Source organism: Esox lucius, chromosome 7 (genome assembly GCF_011004845.1).
Source record: "Esox lucius isolate fEsoLuc1 chromosome 7, fEsoLuc1.pri, whole genome shotgun sequence".
NCBI lineage: Eukaryota > Metazoa > Chordata > Actinopteri > Esociformes > Esocidae > Esox > Esox lucius.
In genome coordinates this window covers 28,695,129-28,719,613 of record NC_047575.1, presented here as the reverse complement: position 1 = coordinate 28,719,613, position 24,485 = coordinate 28,695,129, and the positions used below count along the sequence as shown (strand labels likewise).

The following is a 24,485-nucleotide window of genomic DNA, read 5'->3' as shown; positions in this document are numbered from 1 at the left end:
GTAGTGTGTGCAAAACATTGATATTTCTGTAATTTCTTTGTCATAGTATTTGTTACAATTGATTAGACAACAAACCCATGTGATCAACTCATTGATCACACTTTTGATTATAGGTTAAAATTATGGAACTTACTTATAAAGATGACTCATGGACTTAATCCCCAATCACAAGGTCTGAACATCATTTCACCTTTATGCGAAGTTCTGGAGTGCAGCGTGTGAAGTACATTTCCACATCCTTGATCCTTCAAAGACCTGAAGGATTTTCTCCTTGAATTATGGTGCAATATCCCACTACACTGTAAAGCACATTGAATTGCTTCTAAGTATGAATTGTGCTATATAAATAAACTTGCTTGCTACCCACAATTCAGCATTCCAATAAGCTAGGACTGGAGCTGGTGGGAAGACAAGTGATGGCCCTACCGAGTCCTTGATAATAAAATATGGTTTGGTGTTTCTGTTATTTTTTTCCACCCTTTACAGTATACAATATATTAATTTCATAAAAAATATTTTATTGTATTTTGCTGACATTTTTTATGGCTGTTTAAAGACAACTAAGTACTGGATTACCATCTCTCTTGGCCTCTTTCAGGCTGAGGAACAATCTAGCAAAATAGTAGGTAAATGTAATCCTTTAAGAAACTAAGGGTAAAACACACAAGGTTTACTCATGAATTGTCTGAATGATTACATGAAAGGGATTGTCTGAGCTTTTTCTAATTGATTAAAAATGTTTTTTTAAAGGTAGACAAATCTTTTGTTGAGAAACTTCCACTAGAGGGAGTTATTTAGTCACCTATCAATAGTTTGCAGAGAACAAATCACTCTCAGGTTCCCATCTTAAACTTTTTATTTATTTCGACTTTTACTCCACCATACCGTGATATCCAACCTGCAGTTAAGACACTGCTTCATTGCATCAACTCCAAGCCGACTCCAACTCCAAGCACAGTCAATGTTGAGTTATATGTATTCGGAAGAACCACAATTTCTTTATGTAATGTACTAAGCGCCTTGTTAAAGTAGTGTGCATGTTTGATGACTTTACACTGCAGAATATTACGAGTATCCTTTAGAGGATCATTTGGAGAATATTAACCTTTATTGATGGTGAAAGTTGGAGGGTAGAGGTGAACAATCATAGAAGAATGGTTGCCGAGTATCAATTATCTTTTTAATGAAAACATTCAGCATTATCTTTATTCAGCATAACACGTCTTTTTTACAGTACAGAAACGGGATTGTCAATCATACAAACAAAACAGCTAATGTTAACATATACAATCATTAAAAGTGAAATAATTCCCATGGGATCCTACTTCTTCAGTAAGACTAAGGACATTGGTCCAATTAGAGACATTTATCAATATTTTAAATGGTTCTTTTCGGACCCAAGAGTTTTGATTTGGAGAAAACCATCCATCATTACAATGGGAGATCAATATGATCTGAACAACTGCTCAGGGTGTTATCAGTCCTCTGTCAATTTCCCTTTAATAAGATGTTGTCCTCAGAACCATCACTGCCATTTCAGTGTCAGCAGTGAAATGTTTTTTCACAATAAATCAGTTTGCAAGTTAATGCATGATATACTGTCATGTCGATACATCCCCGACACTGATAAAATGATTGTCTTTGAAGGGCAGATGGAAGGAAAACGGGAGAGGAATGTGTGAGATCTTAAAGACAGGATCTATTAGTTGAAGAATGTGGTGTAGCAGAAAAGCTGTACCGACGGAAGCAAATTTTTTTTTACAAACTTACCTGCCCAATTGTTGAGTTGGAAAATAGGATGGCATATACCTTGGATATCATCATTCTACTCACTGTTATGGAAAATGCAGTTTTGCATTATGTAAAGGCTGAAATCAAGACAAATCATGAGACCTTTTTCTACCTTTAAAAAGATGCAACAATATTTCTTGTAAATATTTCTTGTAAAAAAATGATTATTTCCAGAAAGGCTGTGTGATAATAAGGGTGAGGACTGACAATGAGTGTAAACGTTTGATATCCACTGCATTATCAGATACGTTTTCACAGTGATGTGCCGCTTGCAATGAAGAAGGCACATTGTTGGATGGCAGCCGTCATAGAAGTCCTGTTATACAATGAACAATAAGAAACCAGTTGATATGGTCATGATGCATGATATTGGGAAATATCATGAAATCTAAAGGTTCACTGTGTACAAACCTGCCTGTAAAGTTTACAAGACTGCATTTAAAATAAAATCAGGTTGAGAAGACATACAGCAACAGATCATCGAAGGTCAAATTAACATCTAAGATACTTCTTATACATGTGGGGAAAGATCAGAATTGGGCTCCCTGTGAGTTCTTGTAACAATTACATGGGGTGTTTAACCCACAATTGGAGAAAATATAATTGTCTTGATTATATAAATCCTTCATTTTTAAATCACCCCAAAACACATCTACTGTAAGTGTTACACACACAGTCAAGTGCAAAAGTATTGGCACCCTTGCATTTTATCCAAATAATGCACCATTTCTTTTAGAAAACGGTTTATAATTCAAAAATACTTTGATATCCACTGCAGCTGAATAAAACCCAAAGTCTCAACATAGAGCACAGACACACTCAGGCCCTTGTGGTCTTTCTATTAAAGGAAAGAGGTGAGGAAATAATCTAAAACAAAATCTCCTGTTACAAGGTAGAGGCATCGTCTATATAGCTTCCTGGTGGCAGTTTGGGGTTGCCTGGGCGACCTCTTCACCCTTCTTCCTCACGATCTCTCTCTGCTTTCGTATTGCTGGGGCCCAGCACCAGTGAAGGCAGTGTGACTTGGGGTTGCCCTCTGTTGCTGCCGCTTCTTTCTCTGCAGGCTCCTTGTATTTCTCTCAGTACATTTGCCTTGGCTTCTGTACCGGCTTGTCCCCGACCTGCTCTCTAAGAGCCTCTTTACACGTATTTTGATATATAAGATAAGTCTTGACAAGGTCCTAATGCCATGCAGCCGGGCTGGGGCTGGGCTGCCCCTGGAAGGCTATGGAGCTTGCCAGCCTTCTTTGGGGCAGTGGTGCGACACTGATGCAGCAGGCAATGACACGTTGCACCACTATAATTAGTTCAAGCTGGTGATTCTCCTTTATTCTGGAACTGACCTCACCTGTGGCAAGCTGTTCAATCTTGTAATATAATATAATAAAATGCAAATCACTAATTCAACCAGTTTGAAAATTTAAAAGGACCAATTTTACTTTTTTGTGTCACTGTGTGATGAAATGGCCAAGGAGAAAAGAGAACTAGAAGTGTATGAGGTCAGAGACAAGAATGTAGCCAAAAATGGACAATCAAGGCAACAAATATATCTCCAGATAAGACGATTTTACTGTTACCACACAGCTTAATGTTATCAAGACTTTTAAGGCCCATGCCACTGTAAACCAACCTCCCTGGACACATCCACAAAAGAATTGTTTAAATGGTGGAGGATCATAGCAAAGAATTGTTTAAATGGTGGAGCAAGCAGCTTGATCAGCTGCTACAAAGATTCCAACTGACCTACAGACAGAACATACAAAAGTTTCAACAGGCACCATCTGTTGACAACTCAGTTAAATAGGATTGTATGGTAGGAAACCCACTGCTGACAGAGACAGAAGATAACCAGACTGCAACTTGCCAAAACACACCTGAACATGCCATAATCTCCTCTGGACAGACAAGACTAAATTAGAGCTCTTTAGTTAAACACATCTATATTTTTGAGAACAAAAGAAAGACTTCAAAGAAAATGGTCATTGAGTGTCTTGAACATGTGCATGACATCAGGAGAAAACCAAGGCATTTTGGAGCGCAATGTTGATCTTAGTATTAGAAAGCTGGGTCTCTGTTAGCAGTCTTCACACCAAACACACTTCAAAAAGCACCCAGGAATGTTTCAAGACAAACTGTTGGACTGCTATGAAGTGGCCAGTCACATTTAAATCCTATTGAAAACCTGTGGAGACCATGGGCATGTTTGTGTATCTATCTTTATATATAAACACACCATGCCTTTGTAAAGTATTCAGACCCCTTATATCTATATACAGATTATAGACACCTTTCGCAGACATAACATCTGAACACACTCATTGCATTCTTTCTACAATGGAAATCAAATGTTGTTCTGAGGTTCTTCCCAACACTGTTACAGAAGCTCCCACCAAAGTGTTACACTTGAAAAGTAAGTTAACTATCACCCTTCTGCCCCTTTATTCCCAAATCAGTTTGATGGGTCTGGAGGATGTGCTGGCCACCATGATTTGAAACGTACTGTCTTGTTCTGTTCTTCTAAGGTAGTTCTGACATAGCCTGGAAGTGTATTTTGGGCCATTATCTTGCTGTAAGATGAAGCCCTGACCAACTAGGTGCCCACTAGAGTGTATTGCACGACATTGCAAAATGCTGTGGTAGCGGTTTTGATTGAGGGTGCCAATCAAGTCGCCGACTATGGATCCAGCAAGACCCCCAGACCATCACGCTTCCTCCTCCAGGTTTGACAGGTGGTGTCACACAGTGAGGAACAAACCATTTGCCAACTCGACAACAACTTGAAGCTGTTGGCAGTTTACCGCTTATCTTTTCACCATTTTAGATTATTCACTGGACTTGAACTGCTTAAATTTCAAATAAAAAATGGGGGAGATCTAAACATTTGACTGGTAGTGTACCTAAAAAACACATACACACCGTGCCTTTGTTAAGTATTCAGACCCCTTCAACTTCTCCACATTTTGTCGTTACAGACTTAATAAAAAAAATTAAGATTTTTTTTTTTTCCATTAGCATTTACATAGAACCACATACAGACACAGCTAAAACATTATCCTAACCAATTTATTGAAAATATAAAAACTCAAAAGTGGGAAAGAATTCAGACCTTTTCAATACTTTGTATAGGCAACGATCACATTTAGAGTCTCATTGGAAACGCCTCTACTAGCCGTACTTTGTACACCTGGATAACAATTCAGACCCTTTGTCGGTTTCCTTCGATTATCCTTAAGATGTCGTTAGAACTTGATTGGAGTCCACTTAAGGCAAATTAAATGTATTAAATTGACATGAATTAGAAAAGTATGCCCCTGTCCGTATAGAAGGTCCCACATTTGACAGTGCACATATGAGCAAACATCAAGCCATGACGTCCAAGAAACTCTGACTAGACCTCCACGATTGTTATGTGGAATATATCTGGGGAAGGCTATAAAAAATGAGAAGTGCCCAGGAGCACAGTGGGCTCCAACATGGTGAAATGAAGGATGTTTTGAACCACCAATACCCTTCCTAGATCTGGCAAGTTAGAGAGATCTGTGAAGAAAACCTGATCCAGAGAGCACAGGACCTCGAACTGGGGGGAGAAAATTAATCTTTTAGCAAGACAACAACCAAAAGCCATCGCAAGCCAACACTGGAATGTCTTTGGGACACGTTTGTCAATGTCCGAGTGGCCCAGCCAAAGCCCAGACTTAAATCTCATTGAACATCTGTGGGACCTGAAGGTCACAGTTCTCCGACAATCCCCATCCAAACTGACAGATCTTAAGAGGATCGGCAAGGAACAATATGAGAAACTGTCCCAATTCAGGGGTGCAAAGCATATCCAAGTAGAGACATAGCCAAGAAGACTTAAAGCTATAAGTAAAGGGTTCTAAATACTTCCCAAAGGCATTGTATGCATGTATATCCTTCCAGACCAAAAAACCCCAGGGGTTGATGGCATACCAGCTATCGTATACAAACCATTTTCTGATTTAACTCAAAGACCCATTATTATAATATAACTACTCTTATAAAATATTTGACTATCTAAGACTCAGCAAGGTCAGATTTGTTTACTACTGAAACAAAAGCTGGATGAAACAAAGTTTTAAAAAAAATTGGAGCCCTCTTACACTTGAATGTTTTATGTAGTGACCCTAGTGAAATGCATAGCGCATAGAGAAAAAGAAACATTTCTACCAGAGTTCATCATCCAGACCAAACAGGTTTTATAAATGTATGATAAATTGGAGACAAAATAGGGCAATTACTTGTTCAAATGAGGACATTGACGGCCTAGAAATTGTTCATGTATGCTGTGTTCATGTTCAAGAAAGGGTAAAAAATAGATCACCTCTTCTGGTACTGTCCATAAGCAGATACTCAAGTCAGGTCCAGGAATGCTTGCTTTGACAATTTGTACTACTTGGGGACTTCAGAAGCCACAGTCGATGGGAAAAATATTAATTATTATATTCCTAGGTATAGCATTTATTTTTAGGTTAATTTCAGAACAGATTTTACACACAGGTAGGTTTAAAGAATTCAAAAGGCGTCAAAACAAAAGAGTGAATTTGATTGCAAAAGGAAATGATACATTTAAAATATATTGGGAGATGGGTTTGTCTGTGGACAGCAAAAGGCTGGAGGTAGGTTTGGGGCAGTTATATTTGTCAGACAGGGAGAAGTTGTGTACTAATGTAATCTGTCAACAATGGATGTCTATGAATAATGGTTTAGGTGTTTATTACTTCTGGCATTTCCACCATTGATTGTTAGGAATGGGGATAAATAATTAACAAAAGTTGAAAATGAGAGAAGTTGAAAAGGTGGAAGGAGAAGGGGCAAAGAAAAAGAGAAAATGTTGCAAGCGATAAGGTCAAAATTTCCTCCCAAGAAGCTATTAAGGTTGACCAACCCCTTAAAAAACATTTCTCTAAATGATATAGGGATCAATTTAATCCTTTGCAAATAAAGCAAAGCAAAAAGCTAGGACTGTACTGACTTGTCCTTTGAAAAATGTGAAGATAGAAAATAAGAGATGTTAAAAAGGTAAAAATAACAAAACACTGTATAGTAGTAAAATAGTATACTGTCAAAAAAAGGAAAGGAAATTAATTAAAGCTTGAGGTAAAGGCTCACGGATAAAATAAAAATCTTATTCAAGTTTGGCCTAGACTTCATCACATTTCAAATTGATTAGACTATTATTTTACATTTAATTTTACAGGATAACCATGAAAGTAATGGTGAATAGCTGCTGTAAATTGTTCCTTTCTAAAAAGTACATTCAGTAAGTATATCAATAATTGAAACAATTGAAATACAATTTTAAAAACCGAGGTAAATCAAAATAGTAATCTTTGCCAGTGAAGCGCCTTTTATATACAGTAAATCATTCCACAATTATGCACATTCTTTTCCATTCACAGAATCCACATTAAAACAAAAAATGGAGTTTCAAATAGAGTACAACCAATAATGAACATGCATTCCAACCTTTAATTAACCAAGGCCACTATGCATGACCAGCTTAGAAGTCAGAAACATTACACAAGCTTGATTTTAAGCAACAAGCTCATTGTATTGGAAGAACATAAGAGTAAAGAAAAACTATGTTTTTAAAAGGAGGGAAGAGTGAAGTTTTAGCAATACATTTGCAATGTAACTTCTGGGTGTTTTGAAAGGCTTGTGGCTTCAACCAATCTGGAGGCAAGTAAGCCTAACTTTCCCCCCTCCTCTTCTTCCCTTTTTTCGCCCGTTCCAACCCTTTTACATTTCAAGCAAGGATTAACCACTGAAGTACACAAGTGAATAATAAAGACACTGAAGGGAAAGAGATAAGCAGATAATTAATATTTCAGTGTGACAACAGCTTGTTTACTTAAAGAAACCAAAGGCTTTTTACTGTACACAACACATGAAGTGACACAGGGATCTGTACCTCCGACTGGGTTTTGCGAGGATCCAATGTGAGATGAAACGGGGAAGAGGATGGTGACAATGTGAAGTGCAGTTGCCATTCCCTCTATGTCGCGTCAGATCTTCTTGCATTGCTGATATTGCATTTTGGAGTTTTGTCACTAATGGCACAGGGGGCTCAGGCAAACTGTTTCTGTACTGAATTCAAGAGTTCCTACAAATATTTACACAGTAGATACAGGCACTTAATATGTCTTTGGTTGGAGTGACCCAACATTGCAGAGAAATGCATTCACATAACTTTGCACCCTTCTATTTATTTCAGGGTTCAGTAGGCAACTGGTTTTTTTTTTTCTTCTACATCCTGCTCAGCAATAGTTCAGTTCGTATGGTGATCGAAACGTTCTTCTTACCCCTCTGACAAGGCCACCTGAGGAGAGGACAAATACAGTGCTCAGGGAATTCAAGTCTATTCTAAATAAGTTTAGGTACAGTATCTGGATGAAATTCCAACTAAGATAATATATACGTAACATTTCCAATTAACTTAAGCAACAGCATTTTATGTGCCAAGAGGTTGCCGGTCTTGGCAACAGTAATTTATTGAAAATATTCCAGTATAGCCACTAGCTAGGAAGCATGCTTTAACTGTGGGCAACCTTAAATAATTGAACCAAACCACATGACACTCTTAAATAATGCAACAATTCACAAGCATGTGCTCGCTGTAGATGTGTGGGGTTCTCAGAGCTGTCTGCTTAGGCAGTTGGCGCACAGTTGGAAAACACATTGGTGCCACACCATGCATGCGACTAGAGATCTCTTTACAATCCAAGTTCAGAAAATAAACAGGGACATTAACATGCAGTATGTATCTTACTATGTATTATGTAATTATGAAGTCTATCAGACTATATATTGTATTTTCCTGTACAGTATATTAAAATAGAATTCTGACATTTTATTGTCTGTTTTGGAGCCCAGGAAGACTAGCTGATGCCAAGGCAGAGATAAAATAATAATAATACATCTAAATACATGCTTTTATCATCAATAAACCACATGGCACCGATTATGGGACATAGCTGTGAATTGGACTTAATAATAGCCTCCATTAGTGCTTACCAACTAACAGCCCAATATCTTACTGGCCACCAGTTAGCAAAGATAAACAGGAGCAAACATGAATAGCAAAGAATGAAATAAGTGGAAGATGAGCCATGCAGAAGGCACCCAGAAGGGAGCAATTAGTCTATTTGTTTGTGAATTTCCAAGGCTTGACTGTATAATATTTTAATCGAGTGTCAAACTCATGTGGCGTATGATGTGACCGACCAAAAGGAAAAACTTTCCATCTCTTTAGAATTTCAGAGTGAGTTTGTGTCAGAAAGCTTAGTACCCATGATTTTCCCAACAGTAATGTGCAAATAATGAGAATTTGCCAAAGTTTGGGCAATCAAATTTGGTTCCCTTTCTTCTGAGACATTTTTTCCCCAAATCCTTTGTGAATCCAACTAAGTATTTCCTTTCCTAGTCATCTCAAAAAAGTGCAGCAATATTTTACTCTGAAAGAACAACAAATGCCCAAATCGTGATTTTGTTTGTTAGGTCTGTATAAACTGTTGTGCAGTGTCCTTGTTATCACTCCTTGTATGGTCACAGTCCCCATAGGCTCAGGAGAGTTGAATATCAGGCAAGTCTCTGGCTAACGATTGAAACAAGGAGTGTGCCATGAGGCATTGAAAACCAGGCAAACATCCCCCCATAGATGATGCTGTGCCAACTCGCACCTCCCTCTGCTGGGCTTGAAGGTACCCTCAGCAGAAATATTTATCCAATTCAGCTAACAAAACGTCAAACGACACCTACCTTCTCAGGGCAAAAGTCGGGGTTGGTGGTTGTCCGTACTTTCCCTGGCCGGCCCTTGATGACAGCATAACAAAACATGGTAATGACCATCACAAAGAGGAAGTAGCTGGTGTGCATTAGGTGCAGATTGATGAGTGAGCGGTCATCCTGCAAATAGAGACAAATAGAATTAATGCCAGGTAAACACCATCTAATGGCCATCTTATCTATCATAAAATCCAACACGCTATAATTGTAAAAATATTTTAGGAACACTAGTTATTATGAATCTATCCTAATTCAAATGTAATTTCATTACAAACGTTACATTGCTGAAGCACATTAGTCACTTTAATCATCTTAGCTGCAGTAATTCCATTTAATACTATTAACAAATGATGGTAATCTAACAATATAATGAAATCATTTACCAAAATATCTCTAAAATATTTGTGTATTTTGGGCTGAATAAGTGGATCCACCGTTCGCTTCAATAACTGGTTTTACCCACCGAAAATAGAGGTTTTTAGTAACTGTTTCGTTACATTTTGAAAGTTGACCCCACCATATTTACACAATGGTACAATGTTTATATACAAGTATTAGTATTATAGTATTAGTATTTGTATATTGCTAGCATAAACAGAAGGAATGCAAAAATGATGGTCTTAATATTTATAGAAAACTGTTATAAAAGCCACCCTTTGAAGCTTAATGCAGACTTTTATGGTTGCAAGGCAAGCCATTACACATTTACAGTAGGCTATTTCATAATGGTAAACACCACTGACCAACGTTAGCAACATTAGCCAGCATATAAACAGAATTAGCATGCAAACAAACCAAATACCTCATACTTACAGTTCAGCATACGTCACTCAGTATTTATGCAGGCATTTAATGAATTAATGGGATTTACGGTAACATTATATCAGTGATATGACATTTATTTGACAAAAGGAAGGCATCCGGATGATCCATACTCCTGTGGTAAAGAGGTCTGACACAAAGCCAACTGTAATTTTCTGCCACCAGTTCGGCTCAGCGAGTAGTACTCGCTGTTTATATATTCTACACAGTGCCTTGTTAAATCCTTTCTTGCATGAAGGGCCAGTTCAAGTCCCTCTCAACAACCATATTCCATACACTAAAATTAAGAATCACATTAATCAAACACTCAATTTGAGACAGTTGTTTATATAGCAGGGTTAGTCAAATCTGGCCCTTGAATGTATAGTGTTAGGTAGGTCATTAGGTCTGAACAAACCAACATGGCTACCACCCCCCCCCCGACTCACATCCGGCACAATGACGGTCAGCTTGGGGTTGAGGGCGTGGTACACCTTTCCGATGGCTCCTTTGTAACACCAGAAAGGGTTGTAGTCCTGCGTGTACTTGGTGTCTGAGTCCCGGGCCGTGGTGAAGATCTTGTACCAGGACGTGGCATTGGTGTATGTCTCCGGGACACAGTGGGGCGGCTGCCTGGAAGGCAACATTTAAACAATTTTTTTTGGTGCCGTTTCAGGCAACATAGTCAAGCGGGAAAACTCTGCCTGGGCCATAACTAGGTGTGGATTTGATAAGGCTCATTTAAATGCAAATCCATGTCTGACATTCGGCCAACAATGGGCAGCTAGTCACCACAAAATGAGTGATGTGAGCTTATTCACGGTCATGAGCAATGGCCTGATATTTGTCATTCAAATTGTAATGTCAAAGGTTATTTCAAAATGTCCCTTACATACCTACATCAGGGGTATCCTACCTTTACTAAGATTAGGACTTATATGTATACTGTATACATAAATACATATATCTTTAAGAAAACATACACATACATATATATATATATATATATACACACATACACAGCTCCGGAAAAGAATTAAGAGGCCACTGCACTTTTTTATTTCCTTTCCAAAAAAAATGAAAAGGAACGTTTACTGCACTACTTGTTCTTCCATTTTTCAACATTAGTTTCTGTTCTTTACTCAAAATTAAAATAACTAAATTGGATGTTTTGAATCCATGACAACATGAATAATAATAATAGAAAATTACATATCTGGGCAAAAGTGAGGTAGTTTGTCTACAGAGTAAGGTGTGGGGGGGAGTTACCAAAAGGTTGCCGAAGTGTCCTTGTGCAAATCACTTCACCCTAAAGTAAGATTTTAATGTATTTATAAGTGTGTGTGTGTGTATATTAGCGCCACAAAAACTAAAGCATTCATTTCTGTCACACCATGTCAATGACATCTGATACATATGCATGTGAACCACTAAGAAAAGTGCACTATTTCTGACAACGAAATTGTTTGATACGATTTATTTTAAGCCAATAATGTCAAAACCGGGCTGGGATAAAGTCATCATTGCATGGATTAGCTATGAGATTTTTTTTGTTTCCTGTGGAATAACTGAAAATATTAGGTTATTTCAAAACAAGAAGGCTGCGATCGACTGGTCGGAGACCCTGACGGGTTAAATAATGAAACACAATGACAACTGAGTATATGGATGCATTGTGGTACAGTGGTACTCACACTGTGACAGGGAAGACGTTGCTGGCAGCCGTGATGGTCATACAGGAGCTAAACACCACCTGCTCACAGTGGCCGTGAAGCATGCATTCGTCAGAGTTCCAGGATGCAGGAAGGGTGAAGGTGATGTTCATCTCCTCGTGGGCTTCCCTGCCTTTGAGGGCATAGACACACACACACACACACACACACACACAACATTGGAAATACTTTGACAGGGAAAACAGCATAACTATTGACCAGGATGTAAAGATTGTGCATGTAGTCATCAGCAAAATAACAGTCATTCAATTCACCTATATTTTGTTGGTGTGGACAGTTGACTTATAACCATAAATATTTAAACAACCAAACAGCTTTGAGACTTGTCTTATCTGCCCATCCAAAGCCTAGCTTCCAGGTTACATGCAGATGCAGGGAGAAGACATAAGGTTTTGGCTGATGCCCTTCTTTATAATCCTGATATAAGACCATTGTCTCAGTTAAGCCGCACATTTCTCAGGGAAAAAATTTAATAATTCAAATGTAACTCCAAATCTGAACCATACTGCCTGGGAACAGAAGCTGATGAACAACGGCACATTGTTTTGCTAAGAGCACTGCAAGAAACCTAAATCTGGAAACAGGAGTTTCCCAACACCTAGCCACAGATTGGCTTTTTAATGTATAAATGTTAAATATCACCATTAAAAATGATTGACTACACAATGCATCTCCTCAAATCCCCATTAAAAATTAAACAAGAGGGAAAATGATTACAAGAGCAAGGAGGTCAGAGAACCCACAAAAAGGCCAATGGTAGCTCTAACCAGCCCATGTGTCCACCATTTCCAAGGTGGGCCATATTGAAATGATACAAATGAAGCCAACGCTGTCACATTATATCCTGAAGTTTTAGATAAAGCATGTGGAAAACACAGTAAAGATTTGGCAAACTGTTATATTACAAAAAACATTTCTCTCAATTTGAGTGCAAGACCAAGCAATGGGCGATCAATTAGTGCAAGACCAAGCAATGGGCGATCAATTAGAGTGCAAGACCAAGCAATCAGCTAATTTCACCCGTTGAAATTAGCTGACTCCAGAATATCGTAGGAGGACTGGAGGGGGATGTTGGTAGCCTTGTAAGGCAAACATTATTAGCTGGTATCAGTGATTATGTCTTCAAAATCTGTGAGCTAACAATGTCGCTGATGGTGAGTGCCAAAGTCACTATGACATTGGGCAAGGTAGTCCAAAATCAGACCCAGTGGTTATCACAGTACTTAAACAGCTGATCAGATTGCAGAGCGTAATAAGACAGTTTAATCTTTTATGTAACATTAACACATTTAAATCAATTTAGAAACAACCTTTTCTGCATTAAAATAGTAGACTTACCAGCCAAGCCAACCTGCCCTGCCAGGACAGTGGCATAAAGGTGAGTAATGTTTCGCGAGTAGCCGCCAAAGGGCCTCAGTGGGTCCAAGGTGAGGGTGATGGGCACTGAGATGTTGATGGGGCCGGGGTCCTCCAGCAGCAGTGGAGCCTGGGTGCTGGATCGTGCTTGGCCACTGGTCGCCGTGCTCTCGGGTGTGGTTGACTCATTCAGGCCGTGTTTGAGCGTCTCGTTCTCTGATACGCAGAAGTCAATCTCGTTAAAGCGCAGCAGGAAGGTGTTCCAGTCCTGGAGACAAAATTATGAGATGTTCTCTTTTTAAATTATGACCGCTGATTTAGGTTGACTGAATCATCAGCAATAGTAAGGTTAGTCAAATTGCAAATAACCTAAGATTACATTTTATGAAATTACCTTGTCCACATGGGCCTATATCTATAATGTATGACAAACAGATATAGTTCAATTTCAGCAATCAAGTAAACTCCTGCTCCAAGGATATAGTCTGTCTTCTAGTTTGATAATGAACCAGTAGATGAACTGAAGCTCTGGCTGGATGGTGATGCTGTGGAGGAGAATGTCCATGCTAATAGGGACGTTTCGTATGCTAATGACATGAAACGGCCTTCGGCTCTGGCAGATACTGGGGGTGTGAAAGGTCTGGTGGTTCTACTGTTGATAGCATCAGTGTTGGTCCTACCTCTGTCATCTCAGGAGATTTGATCTCCTTGATCTTGAAAAAGTAGCCTATGGTGAGGAAGGTGATGGCCACAGTGCTGACGCTGACCATAAAAATGACCAGTGGCGGACGGTTATTGATGTAGCTCCTTAGGTTCTCCAGAGGATTCAACAGGTACACCTGCATAAAGGAAATGTAATTTAACTAAACCTTAGGTTCTCAACACCAGGTCTCCATTGGTCAAGCTTCATGAAGTGTCAAAGACATCCACTACCATAATTAACACAAACACACAATGGTTTTTGTTGTGGGGTTAACTGGAGAAAATAATTAGCTTCAGAGACAAGCCGGAAATGTAATAACAGAAAAAGCATAGTCGACTGACTCAACTGGGGCACAGAAAAGTAGGTTGTGTTCAAGAAACAGTGCTGGAAAAGATGCATAACCAGTATTATAATGATTGGTATCCATGTCAAACAAACGTATCAGATGATGTGAGGGAATGAGAATGTCTACTTACCTTTTTCATCAAAGACATGAACACACATCTGAAATAACTCCATAATGAAGTGCGTGAATACATCCCTGGGCCCTCTAGAGGGCTGCCAAACCACTATGCACGTTGCCAAAGAGAATTACAGCGTTGCTCCCCCCTTCTTTGCATACAGGGAAAATATTTCCCTGAAAGTCAATGTCCTTCAAGCTCACACTACACAAGTGGATGCCATGCAACCTTGCATAAGACCTGAAAGACAAGGGACACTGCTGTTGAAACATGCTACATAAACACTGTCATTCATTTGTTTGTAGTTGCTATCTATGACCTCTTATTTAGCCAGAACACAGGCTGCTTGTTGGCAAGTTCTTCTGCGAGTGACACACCAATCTATCATGGTACAATTGCAGTTATGCTGGTTTACATAGCAAGCTCCCTAATAAACTCAGATGAAGCTTGCCTAGTAGGTACGTAATGACAGTAGTGAGCTTCTTACAGTGTTAGAGTAGCTAGTAAATTATGTAGTCTATGGTACTGCCAGTTACATATAAAAGCATTGGATGACTGATAGGGAGTGCTGTATTGAAGTCAGCACATTTCTGGCACTTGAAATGATTGAAAAGCATGTATAATTTGTACTTGTTTTGCCATATTTACTCTATTAACAAAGATGTAATGAATATGTTTTACATAATGTAAGATAAACATTATAAATAAAATAAATCCTTACTAGAACAATGAAAGCCTGAAATCCATATAATATTGTCTATAAAACATTTAAAGTAGATTCCATAAATTCCTACTGAAGACTGCTCCTACTACTACTACTAGGAGTGACAAATGCTTCAAACCCTCTCTACAGCCAATACAGCTTCAGCAACCAAGGATCTATATACAACCAGTCCATCCTAACGTCAACTTGCTAGCCAGCCGGATTGTTGAGAAATTACATAGCTAGCTAAGATTATTTAACTTATAAAAAGCAACAAGACATGAACCTGTGTTGGGGCCAGTATGAGTAAGCTACTTATAGCAATCTTTAAAGGTGAATTCTGCAATTATATAGCACTGAAGGAAGACACTGCCAGAGACTGTTAAAAAAGTTAGTGATACGATCTTAATTTGATATCTTCTAAAGCTAAAATGTCTGTGTTCAAATGCAATAGGTTCTTGAAAATCCAGAAAACAATTAAAAACAATGTCTAGCATGTACGTTCTTTCTGAATTTGCTTTGGATTTCTAAAATCACATCTTAAACGATACTTATCTTCTTGAATCATGAAAAGACCATATCACCGAAGTTTGTTGAACAATGGTTTGAAGAAGATTCACTCTTTTTCAACCACTCTTTTTACTGACTCAAGACCCCCTGTATTACATTTTATTGTTCATTCAAATGTCTGGCAGGCAAAATAATTCTACAAAATTCTCACTGACTGGATTCATACGTGGTCCTCCAACTCAGCTCCTCCAACCAACAACTGTTAGTTTTGCTATGAAGACATTATTATACCTAATAATTGGATGGGTACAATAATTAATTTAATTAGCTGATAATCGACCTTTCCGTTGCATTCCAAGTGGTTCACAGTCAAGACCGCGTTACACAGAAACATTTGTATTTGTATGCAATCACAAATGAGCATAGTTTGAAGTCAAGATCACATATGACAGCGCTTATAGCGATTAATACTACATAAGTTAAGGAGAACCGAGTGAGATCGTCTCGACTCGCCGAGATATTGGGCACAGCACTGTTGGATAGGCGTATGACCGATATTTGTGAACGAAAGGCAGTACAGTACTGAAACTTCCGAATGTTCGGTTCATAATGCAACAGTAGCGGCTTTCCTGATTGCTCTTAGCGTCACTGATTCAAATGTAAAAATGTTTTTATTAAAGACTTGTTTTCACCGAACCACTCAAAAAGATTAAAGTTACAATTTGAATTTACCATCACTACAATACACTTAAACTTCTCAAGTAAAAATCTTCACAGCATAGTGACGTGTACATACGCGCGGGAGTTATGTTTTCCCAGTGAAATCTGCATCCAAGCAGTAGCGACCCAAATGTTTAAACTTATTTTCCAATAATAACAGAAATAAAACTCCTGTCCCGATTATACATCTATCAACATTGTAGTCACCAGTCAACTCCATCAAATTAAAAAGTTACTTAAACTTCACCCACTGAATGTTAGAGATGGATAGCTGAGTCAACTGCCATACCTCCTGCCTATATGAATGCAGATTACCATACTATAGCACACACTGCCAATGAAAACATGTTTCAGTTATATGAAGTTGGTTGATAACGTTATTAAGTATTTTAATCAACATTCCCGGCTAATAATAAGAGCCATAGCATTGAATTAAATAAATAAATAAAAATAATTATGAGGCTAGTTGAACTGTGCGCCAAAGGAAGATTTTGAGGAATTGTTACTTTCTTATAGCATTAAATGGGCTTGGGCATTGTGAAACGTCAGCCCGTGTGGATATATCTCCGCCCACTTTCTGTCCTAAAATGCTCACTACTCCTATGGGAAACGACAGCTTTGGTGTCATCTTGGTTTAGTTATACACATATTAGATTATAATATCAAAAATAACTTCATTATTAACCAAATATGGAGTTTCAAAGAAAAACTGTTTACTGCCTGTCACATATCTTCCCTATAAAAACGTTGTAAATTTTGTACACAACTGTTCACTTATTCCAGATAAAAAAAATTTACAGTTAGTAAATTTTTAATTTATACATTTATGGCAAGGGCAGTTACGTTATGGGCATATGCCCGGTATGGGCATAGTGGCAGTTAATTGTTGTTTTGTGAAACTTCATATTTGGTGACAAACGAACGTATTATCACATATTTACATTGCATGGGGCAGTCAATAGGTGGAATGCTAGCTTTCTGGGCAATATGAGGCCCGCCGTGTTCGTCTACTTCTGCCCAGACAGTATGGGGTTCAACGTTATATATGGTTTCAAGTACTTAACGTTATATTCCTAAATTCCATGCATGACTAGTAAGATTCTGAGTATCTTGTTAACTTTCGCCAAAAAAGATCGCAAGCAATCGAACTGACTTGCATTTTTTGATTAGCCTACATGTCAGGTAAACAGCTAGCTAGCTAGGTAAACAGCTATCTAGTCAAAACTATGTCGTTTAACAACCCAAACTAACGTTAGCAGCTATTCGAGCTAGCCAAATAATTACAGACATGTACTGGTGGTTTATGTCAGATATCTCGCCCGTGGGTTACATGGAACTATTTCAAACATGTTAACGACAGATGACTAGTTACTTAAAAAAAGAACTCTCACCATTTTCTCACTTTGCTCACGAAGACAGCTTGTTTGTTGTGCAGCAGTAGCTTCGATGACAGGCTAGCTAGCGCGGTCTATAATAGCGTAGTCTAAAAGTAAGGGCCAGGGATTATGTGGGGACAGTCGGGATTTTTCTGTTGGAATAATCCCAGGTGGTCCTTCCCATTATTTGCCTTTCCCCGCGACGCTCAAATTTCAGAAATATGTTTGTTTATGAAACCTTTTTTGACTCACACTACCCTAGTTTGACACGACACTTTCCCCCGCAATGCGAAGACGTGCAGTTTTACGTATTATTTCAATATTCCGTAGAATCTACGCTGGAAATCCATAGGTGCGTCCACAAACTACACATTTAACGTAGTCAATAACAGCGCATGTTCAGAGTGTTTACACATTTTCATACCCGGAATTGCGTCACGATCACTTGCCAATGACTTTCTCCGGAAGAGTTTTGGAAAAATATGGCGGTGGTAATATTTTACACTGATATGGATAGTCTGTGAAAACTTACGTTGATGTTTATGTAGAGCATTCAAATCGTTCAACACTGCATAGTATTACAGTGGACGGAACTGTTTCATGTACCATGGTTGTTCTTAGAGATGGCATGTGTCCTGGATTGAGTGAAGAAATGGTTGTGGCTTTACGGGCAGCAGACATTACAACAGGTATGTCGGTTTTGATCACTTACATCTAGTTAATCTTTCAGGTTAATCACGTAAATTAGCCATTATTATCAACCTTTTTAAAGCTATGTACCTTTTCTAGTTTATCCATCTATGGCTGTGTCATTATTTGTGGACCAGGCTTAATCTGTGTCTTTGAAATCAGCACTAAAAATGTTTTATATTATTCAATTACAATTGTGTTAAAGTGCAGACAATTTTTCATCCACTTCAAATTAACCATTTAGAAATAACAGCATATAATCATTGTAGCCTTTTAAATCCAAAGGTCAGGAATACTTTGAGTTAGCTTTTTTTAAAATAATGTTTTAGAACAAATCTAAGATTAACAAGTTAAGAAGTAATAGTCATTTTTAGCAAATAAGTAATTTATGCAAAATATTTTGATATAATGGCTAAATTAGGGAGTAAGGCTAGTTTAGTTCATAAGACAATGTTTAATCGAAATACCATAAACATTTAATATTTTCTTTTTGAAGTGGAAGATCTGTTATCATCAGATACTGAAGACCTTGCACAAAAATGTTCTGTGTCATACAAGGTAAATTATGCAATATCATAACAAAATAAATTTCCATATATGTTACAAACACAACAAATTGAATCACTTTGCATCAGGCCCTGCTGGCTGTACGCAGAGTACTCCTGGCCCAGCACACAGCCTTTCCGGTTTCAGGTGATGATCTATATGAAGACCTAATGAGTTCAACAGCCATCGTCTCTACAGGCAATTCTAGGTGAGGGTCTGCACATCACAGAAGTATATCCTGAAGAATGTTACATTTGCTTGCATTATCTTAATATTTTACATAAATGGAAGTCACTTCTGATACATTAGCTAATTTGTTAGGTGGTTTCAATCCAGCTTTAAATGTAATAATTTCCACTGGTGGAAATGGCCCAAAAACCTCACTGGTGGAAAAATAGTCCAAGACAGTTCAAAACACTAGTAGAATAACCTGCAATGCAATAGTTTGACACAATTCTATGGCGTTCAAATTATTTATTTATGTGAAACACTCTAAACACTCTTGTTTTTGAGGAAACATCTATTAAGCCACTTCCAAACAATCTGTTAACAAGTTAGGAATGCAATATGGATGCTTACCTGATAAAATTAATCAGCATTTTTTTGTGTGAATGTTTCTGAAGGTTTAATGATCATCAACAAACAATGTGAGAAATGTAGAGAAAATAACAAACATTTAAAACGATTGTGTTTGTGTCATATGATAATGTCACAGGACTAAATATGGGGATATTGTGTAAAAAGAGGATTTTACTAATTTCAATGTCATTATTATGTTTGAAATGCTATAAAATATGATTGTATACTTATTTGAGACCTACTGAATAATGTCTAAAATGGATGCACCTTTCTCAACTGGTCTAATAATGACTGCATTCCAACATTTAGACCTTAATTATTAATGTTCTTTCATCTGTAAATGGGTAACTTTATTTTGAATGCTAGTTGTTGATATTATCACAGAATTGGTGTTTTGTTGTAAGCTATTGTATTGTACTATGATTTTGTGGGTTGATTTTAATATTTAGCATGAGTTGATAGCCTTGGTGAGTAAATGGGTGATGTTTTTTTTACAGTCTAGATAAACTCCTAGATTCTGGCTTGTACACAGGAGAGCTCACAGAGTTGGCAGGAGGTCCTGGAAGCGGAAAAACCCAGGTTACATTTTTCTCATCGTTGTACATCATGTGATCTTGAAAGTTTACATTGTGCTTATTAGTGTGGTTGGTTTTATAGATTTAACCGACACTCCAATTCAGAGCAACTTTCAGTTCATATATTTTAAGAAGCTAGTTGGAATAACCACTACTTACAGTAGAAAGTACAAGCACAAGCAGTGTGATAAAGCAGTGTGATAAAAACCAGAACAACATCAGATATGCGTCGGAGAACACATCTCAACACCAACTGTCCCAAATCCACTGGGAGTTGTGATGTGGTGGGGGCTTAAAGGCAGTTAACAGATTTTTAGGAGGATTTCAAACTTCAGTTATTTAGTACTGTGATAGTACAGCAATCACCACAAACAAATCATAAAAAGAGCAATGCATGTTTATGATTGTTGCTCCAAGCAACCCACCTTTTCAATTTCTGGGACTGTCCATGCATGGGTGAAGTTTTTAAAGAGCAAAACAAATGTTACTACCTATCTAAGCAGATTTTTTACCCTCACCAGTTGAAATGTTTTGCTTATTGAAATCTCCCAATGCAAATACTCCTTGTGTATCATGCCGCAAATTCCATCTTGACATCTTACCACCACTGTCTTGTTACTCAGATTCCCAAAAAACAAGGAGTCAGTCAGAAATGTATCAAACCATAGCAAGCAAAAAATCAACAATGTTACAGTAAGGTGCACAGAAACCATTTATCTTCCAACAGTTAATGCTGCCTACATTTGCCTTTCTTTCAGGTGTGTTTTGGTGTCACAGTGAATATATCTTACCAACTGAAGCAGAGTGTGATATATATCGACTCAACAGGAGGGCTGTCTGCAAGTCGATTGCTTCAGATTCTCCAGAAGATTTGCAAATTGGAAGAACAGGCGAGTTGAAAGAGAGCTGTGACAAAACCTTTATAATTTTCTTAAAAATGTCACCAATGTGTTCTTACCTATTGTTCTTCAGATGGAGGCTCTTCAGAGAATCCAGGTCTATCGAGTGTTTGACATCTTCTCTTTAATTGACTGTCTACAAAGTCTTCAATGCACTGGACTTCAGCGGGTATGTCTTTGTTGTGAATCTGTTCCAAATGTCACCTTTATCTGTACTGTAGGGATTTGTCCTATCTGACTGTAGGGATTTGTCCTATCTAGTGAAAGAGTTCTAACAAATTGGTAATGGATGTGTGTTAACAGGATCAATTAATGACCACAAACCATTAACCAAATTAAATACACAATGCCAAAACAACCATACAATGTCGCAAAGAATATGATGTGGTTACAATTGGGGATCACGCAGATGGCAGAATATAAGCTTAAATGTATAACAGATTTTACATGCATAAAAACTGCAGTATTTGGTTTTGGTTGAAGATATGAAAACATTTAGTGACAAAATCTGCAAAACAATGAGAAAATTATATAGTGGACAAGTACACTGCACTCTGTGTACTTACAGTATTCAGACCATCCTTGACAGATTACCTGTGGCCAAAACGTTTCACTTGTTGCATTATCTTACATGCCAGTAAATATATTCTCATCCAGAAAATGCATTTTAAAAGTGTAGTAATTTTGATATATTGTGGTTGTTCTTGGTATCTTGTGGTTAATAGGGTTAATGGTTTGGGATTTAGCGGTTATGTGGGGTTGCTAGAATATTGTAAATTGTTTTGAGGTATTTGCTATACTTCAACTTAAAATTGCTTTTATAAAATGGAAAATATTTACAGAATTTTATTTATTCAGAATTCAATCATTTTTGCACTGATGTTTTGTCCTATCTTTTATAGGCATCTGCGGGAGGCGGCTCAGTCAAAGCTGTGATTGTGGATTCAGTGTCAGCAGTTATTTCTCCCATATTGGGAGGCAAACAAAATGAAGGTACTTTGATAGATTTTTATTGTTTCATCATCAACTTGTTGCATATTTATTTTTACAAGTTCACTTTACTGATATTATTTGGCTAGCAATGCCATAAAATATGCTGTCTGTAGAATGTGTAAACTTATGAATGTAAATTATTTAGTAAAGAGTGGCCATATTATAGTTTTATCTGCAAAGACAATCACCAATATGGTTGACTTAAATGCATTGTGTATAAAGCTCCGTTATGACTTGGTGTTTGGAATTTGTAGGTATGTCCATGATGATGCAGGTGGCAGGGGTGTTGAAGACAATAGCCAAGGACTTCAATGTAGCTGTTCTGGTGAGGACTATAGTAACTTTTTGGGTCCTGTTCACACAGTGCTTCAGTTTCTAATGCTTTGGTGTCATGAAATCAGCATGAGTGCAATGTGGAACCTTGTGTCCAGAAACTGGATCTCAGTCAAAGCTTGTGGGTTTCCCAGCAATACAACAACCCCAAACACATCAAAAAGCACTACGGAAGATATTCATTCCATAGAAAACCTATGAGGGTTTTGCCAGAGAAGGGTGAGAAGTGCAGGAAGCTTATAGATGTTACAAGAACACTTGAAGTGCATTTATATTTGCCAAAGGATGCACAACCAGAATTGGGTGCCTGTGATTTTTTTCACACTGTTTGTTTCTCTTCTGAATTACAATAATAAACTTTTCAGTTAGACTAATTCATTCTGCCTTTTGGAAATGTCAATGACAATGTGTGGAAACTAAAAGATTCTTAATTTTGATGAAAGGGGAAATAGTGCAAGGGTGTGAATATTTCTGGTAACAACTGTAGGGAGCTATTTAAGAAATAGCTCTAATTAAGTAGAGAGAGTGCTAATATTTGTCCATCCCTGCAAATGTGCTATGATCTACAATATGATAATATTTTATATCTTAACCAGTGCAGCTGTAATATAAATCATATACCCTCAGGTGACAAACACTGTGACTAGAGACTGCAATGGAAATCTGAAAGCTGGGCTGGGCCAATCATGGAGTCACGTACCTAGAACTCGGATTATACTGCAACGGTTCGAAAGCCCGGGTTCAACTTGTTCTAGCTTACGCACTGCGACTTTAGCCAAGTCCTCAAGACAGGTTAGCTATTTGTGTTGACATGGGCTCATTCCAAGTCAAAATAAGATGTAAAATGTCATTTGAAATGCATAGTTTGATTCATATTTAGAAATTTTGCTGGAATGATTTTTCACAAGACATTATTCACCTCTGTCCCAGCCTGGAATAAGCCTTATTAGCATCATCAAAATTTGTGATTAGAAACAGTGCATCCCGAGCCACAGAAACTGTACTGCAAGTGGAAACCTACTCCAAAACACTTCAAACTAAGACTAGTGTTGTTTACCTCAAAGAACCTGTCAATGTCATATTCCTCAATTGTTTTCATTTTTGCTATAAAAATCAAATTTTCAGCCAAAGTGATATTGTTCAGTTTTGTTCACAACTGGTATCAAAGTTATTTTTTTCAGAAAATGGACGTCAACATACTTCGTGAACAACCACTTAGCATTTGCTAGCTACTGAATAACAAAGGCTGTGTGTATTGGCTACAGAAAATAATTGTGCCAACTTGAAGTAATCAAATTCCGCCTACTGTTTTGTTAGCTGGCTGTATGCCATGAAATAAATCAATGTTAACATGACAGATTACTGCATTTAGTGTTTTTTGAGTTTCCTCTTGCAATGCAGTTTTTTTTTGCTCAGGATGCTCAGTTTCAGTTAATGAATTTGGACAATGCCAATAATGCTAATTCCATGCTAGGAAAGAGGTGAATAGTGTCGTTTTGTGAATCTAGGTCAAACTATCCCTTTAAGCCTCAGTTTCTTGCAATCAGAAAGTGATCTGATGGAAATAAATGTAACCCAGAAATATTATGGTTGATTGGATTCTTTCTTTAGTGCAGAATGAGTACTATTGCATCGGTGACACATTCAGATAAGTTAATGGCAATTTTACTTGTTCTTTCTCCCAGCCTTGTCTTCTGAAAGAGGAGTTTGATTTACAATGCTGGGGAAGGTCTGAAGACCAGCTGTATGAAGTTTCAGGAAAGAGGAAGCTGGAGAAGAACAGTCCTTACTAGGCTGCAGCATTTTGCCTTGTGCTCATTAAGTATCCAATAAACTGAAACAGGGAGGAGCTCTTGCATTTTTCAAATAAATACTTTTGGTACATTATCACAGGGAGCTCACTTCCGCTT

The 24,485-nt window shown here is 37.8% G+C and overlaps 2 protein-coding genes across 3 annotated transcripts; one reads left to right on the top strand and one right to left on the bottom strand.

Moving 5' to 3' along the window:
• Positions 1 to 7,136: 7,136 nt before the first annotated feature.
• tmem248 (transmembrane protein 248) lies at positions 7,137 to 18,266 on the bottom strand. 2 transcript variants are annotated; one of them, XM_010870834.5, is made up of 8 exons: positions 17,976 to 18,265; positions 14,667 to 14,891; positions 14,168 to 14,326; positions 13,470 to 13,755; positions 12,093 to 12,243; positions 10,848 to 11,031; positions 9,571 to 9,717; positions 7,137 to 8,131 (listed from the first exon to the last, which is right to left on the bottom strand). In XM_010870834.5, the coding sequence occupies exons 2-8, from the start codon at positions 14,727 to 14,729 to the stop codon at positions 8,111 to 8,113; spliced, it is 1,011 nt and encodes a 336-aa protein (XP_010869136.1). In that variant the 5' UTR covers positions 14,730 to 14,891; positions 17,976 to 18,265; the 3' UTR covers positions 7,137 to 8,110. The 2 variants fall into 2 exon arrangements, with proteins under 2 accessions (XP_010869136.1, XP_010869137.1); XM_010870835.5 differs by lacking the exon at positions 14,667 to 14,891 and having other exon boundaries at positions 17,976 to 18,266.
• Positions 18,267 to 18,419: 153 nt separating this feature from the next.
• On the top strand, positions 18,420 to 24,459 carry rad51d (RAD51 paralog D). Its single transcript, NM_001303930.1, is given in 10 exon segments — positions 18,420 to 18,649; positions 19,147 to 19,208; positions 19,286 to 19,404; positions 20,273 to 20,354; positions 21,109 to 21,240; positions 21,323 to 21,418; positions 22,152 to 22,242; positions 22,497 to 22,567; positions 23,203 to 23,367; positions 24,261 to 24,459. Coding segments are annotated over 10 exon segments (1,008 nt in total). The 5' UTR covers positions 18,420 to 18,567; the 3' UTR covers positions 24,369 to 24,459.
• Positions 24,460 to 24,485: the final 26 nt, after the last annotated feature.

Excerpts from the sequence above, each read along its gene's own strand:
- tmem248 (XM_010870834.5), bottom strand. The coding sequence starts at position 14,729 with ATGTATTCACGCACTTCATTATGGAGTTATTTCAGATGTGTGTTCATG. Across the intron at positions 14,327-14,666 it reads TCATGTCTTTGATGAAAAAG|GTGTACCTGTTGAATCCTCT; the intron begins GTAAGTAGACAT and ends TCCTTTATGCAG. Across the intron at positions 12,244-13,469 it reads AGGGCAGGTTGGCTTGGCTG|GCAGGGAAGCCCACGAGGAG; the intron begins GTAAGTCTACTA and ends ATGCCCTCAAAG.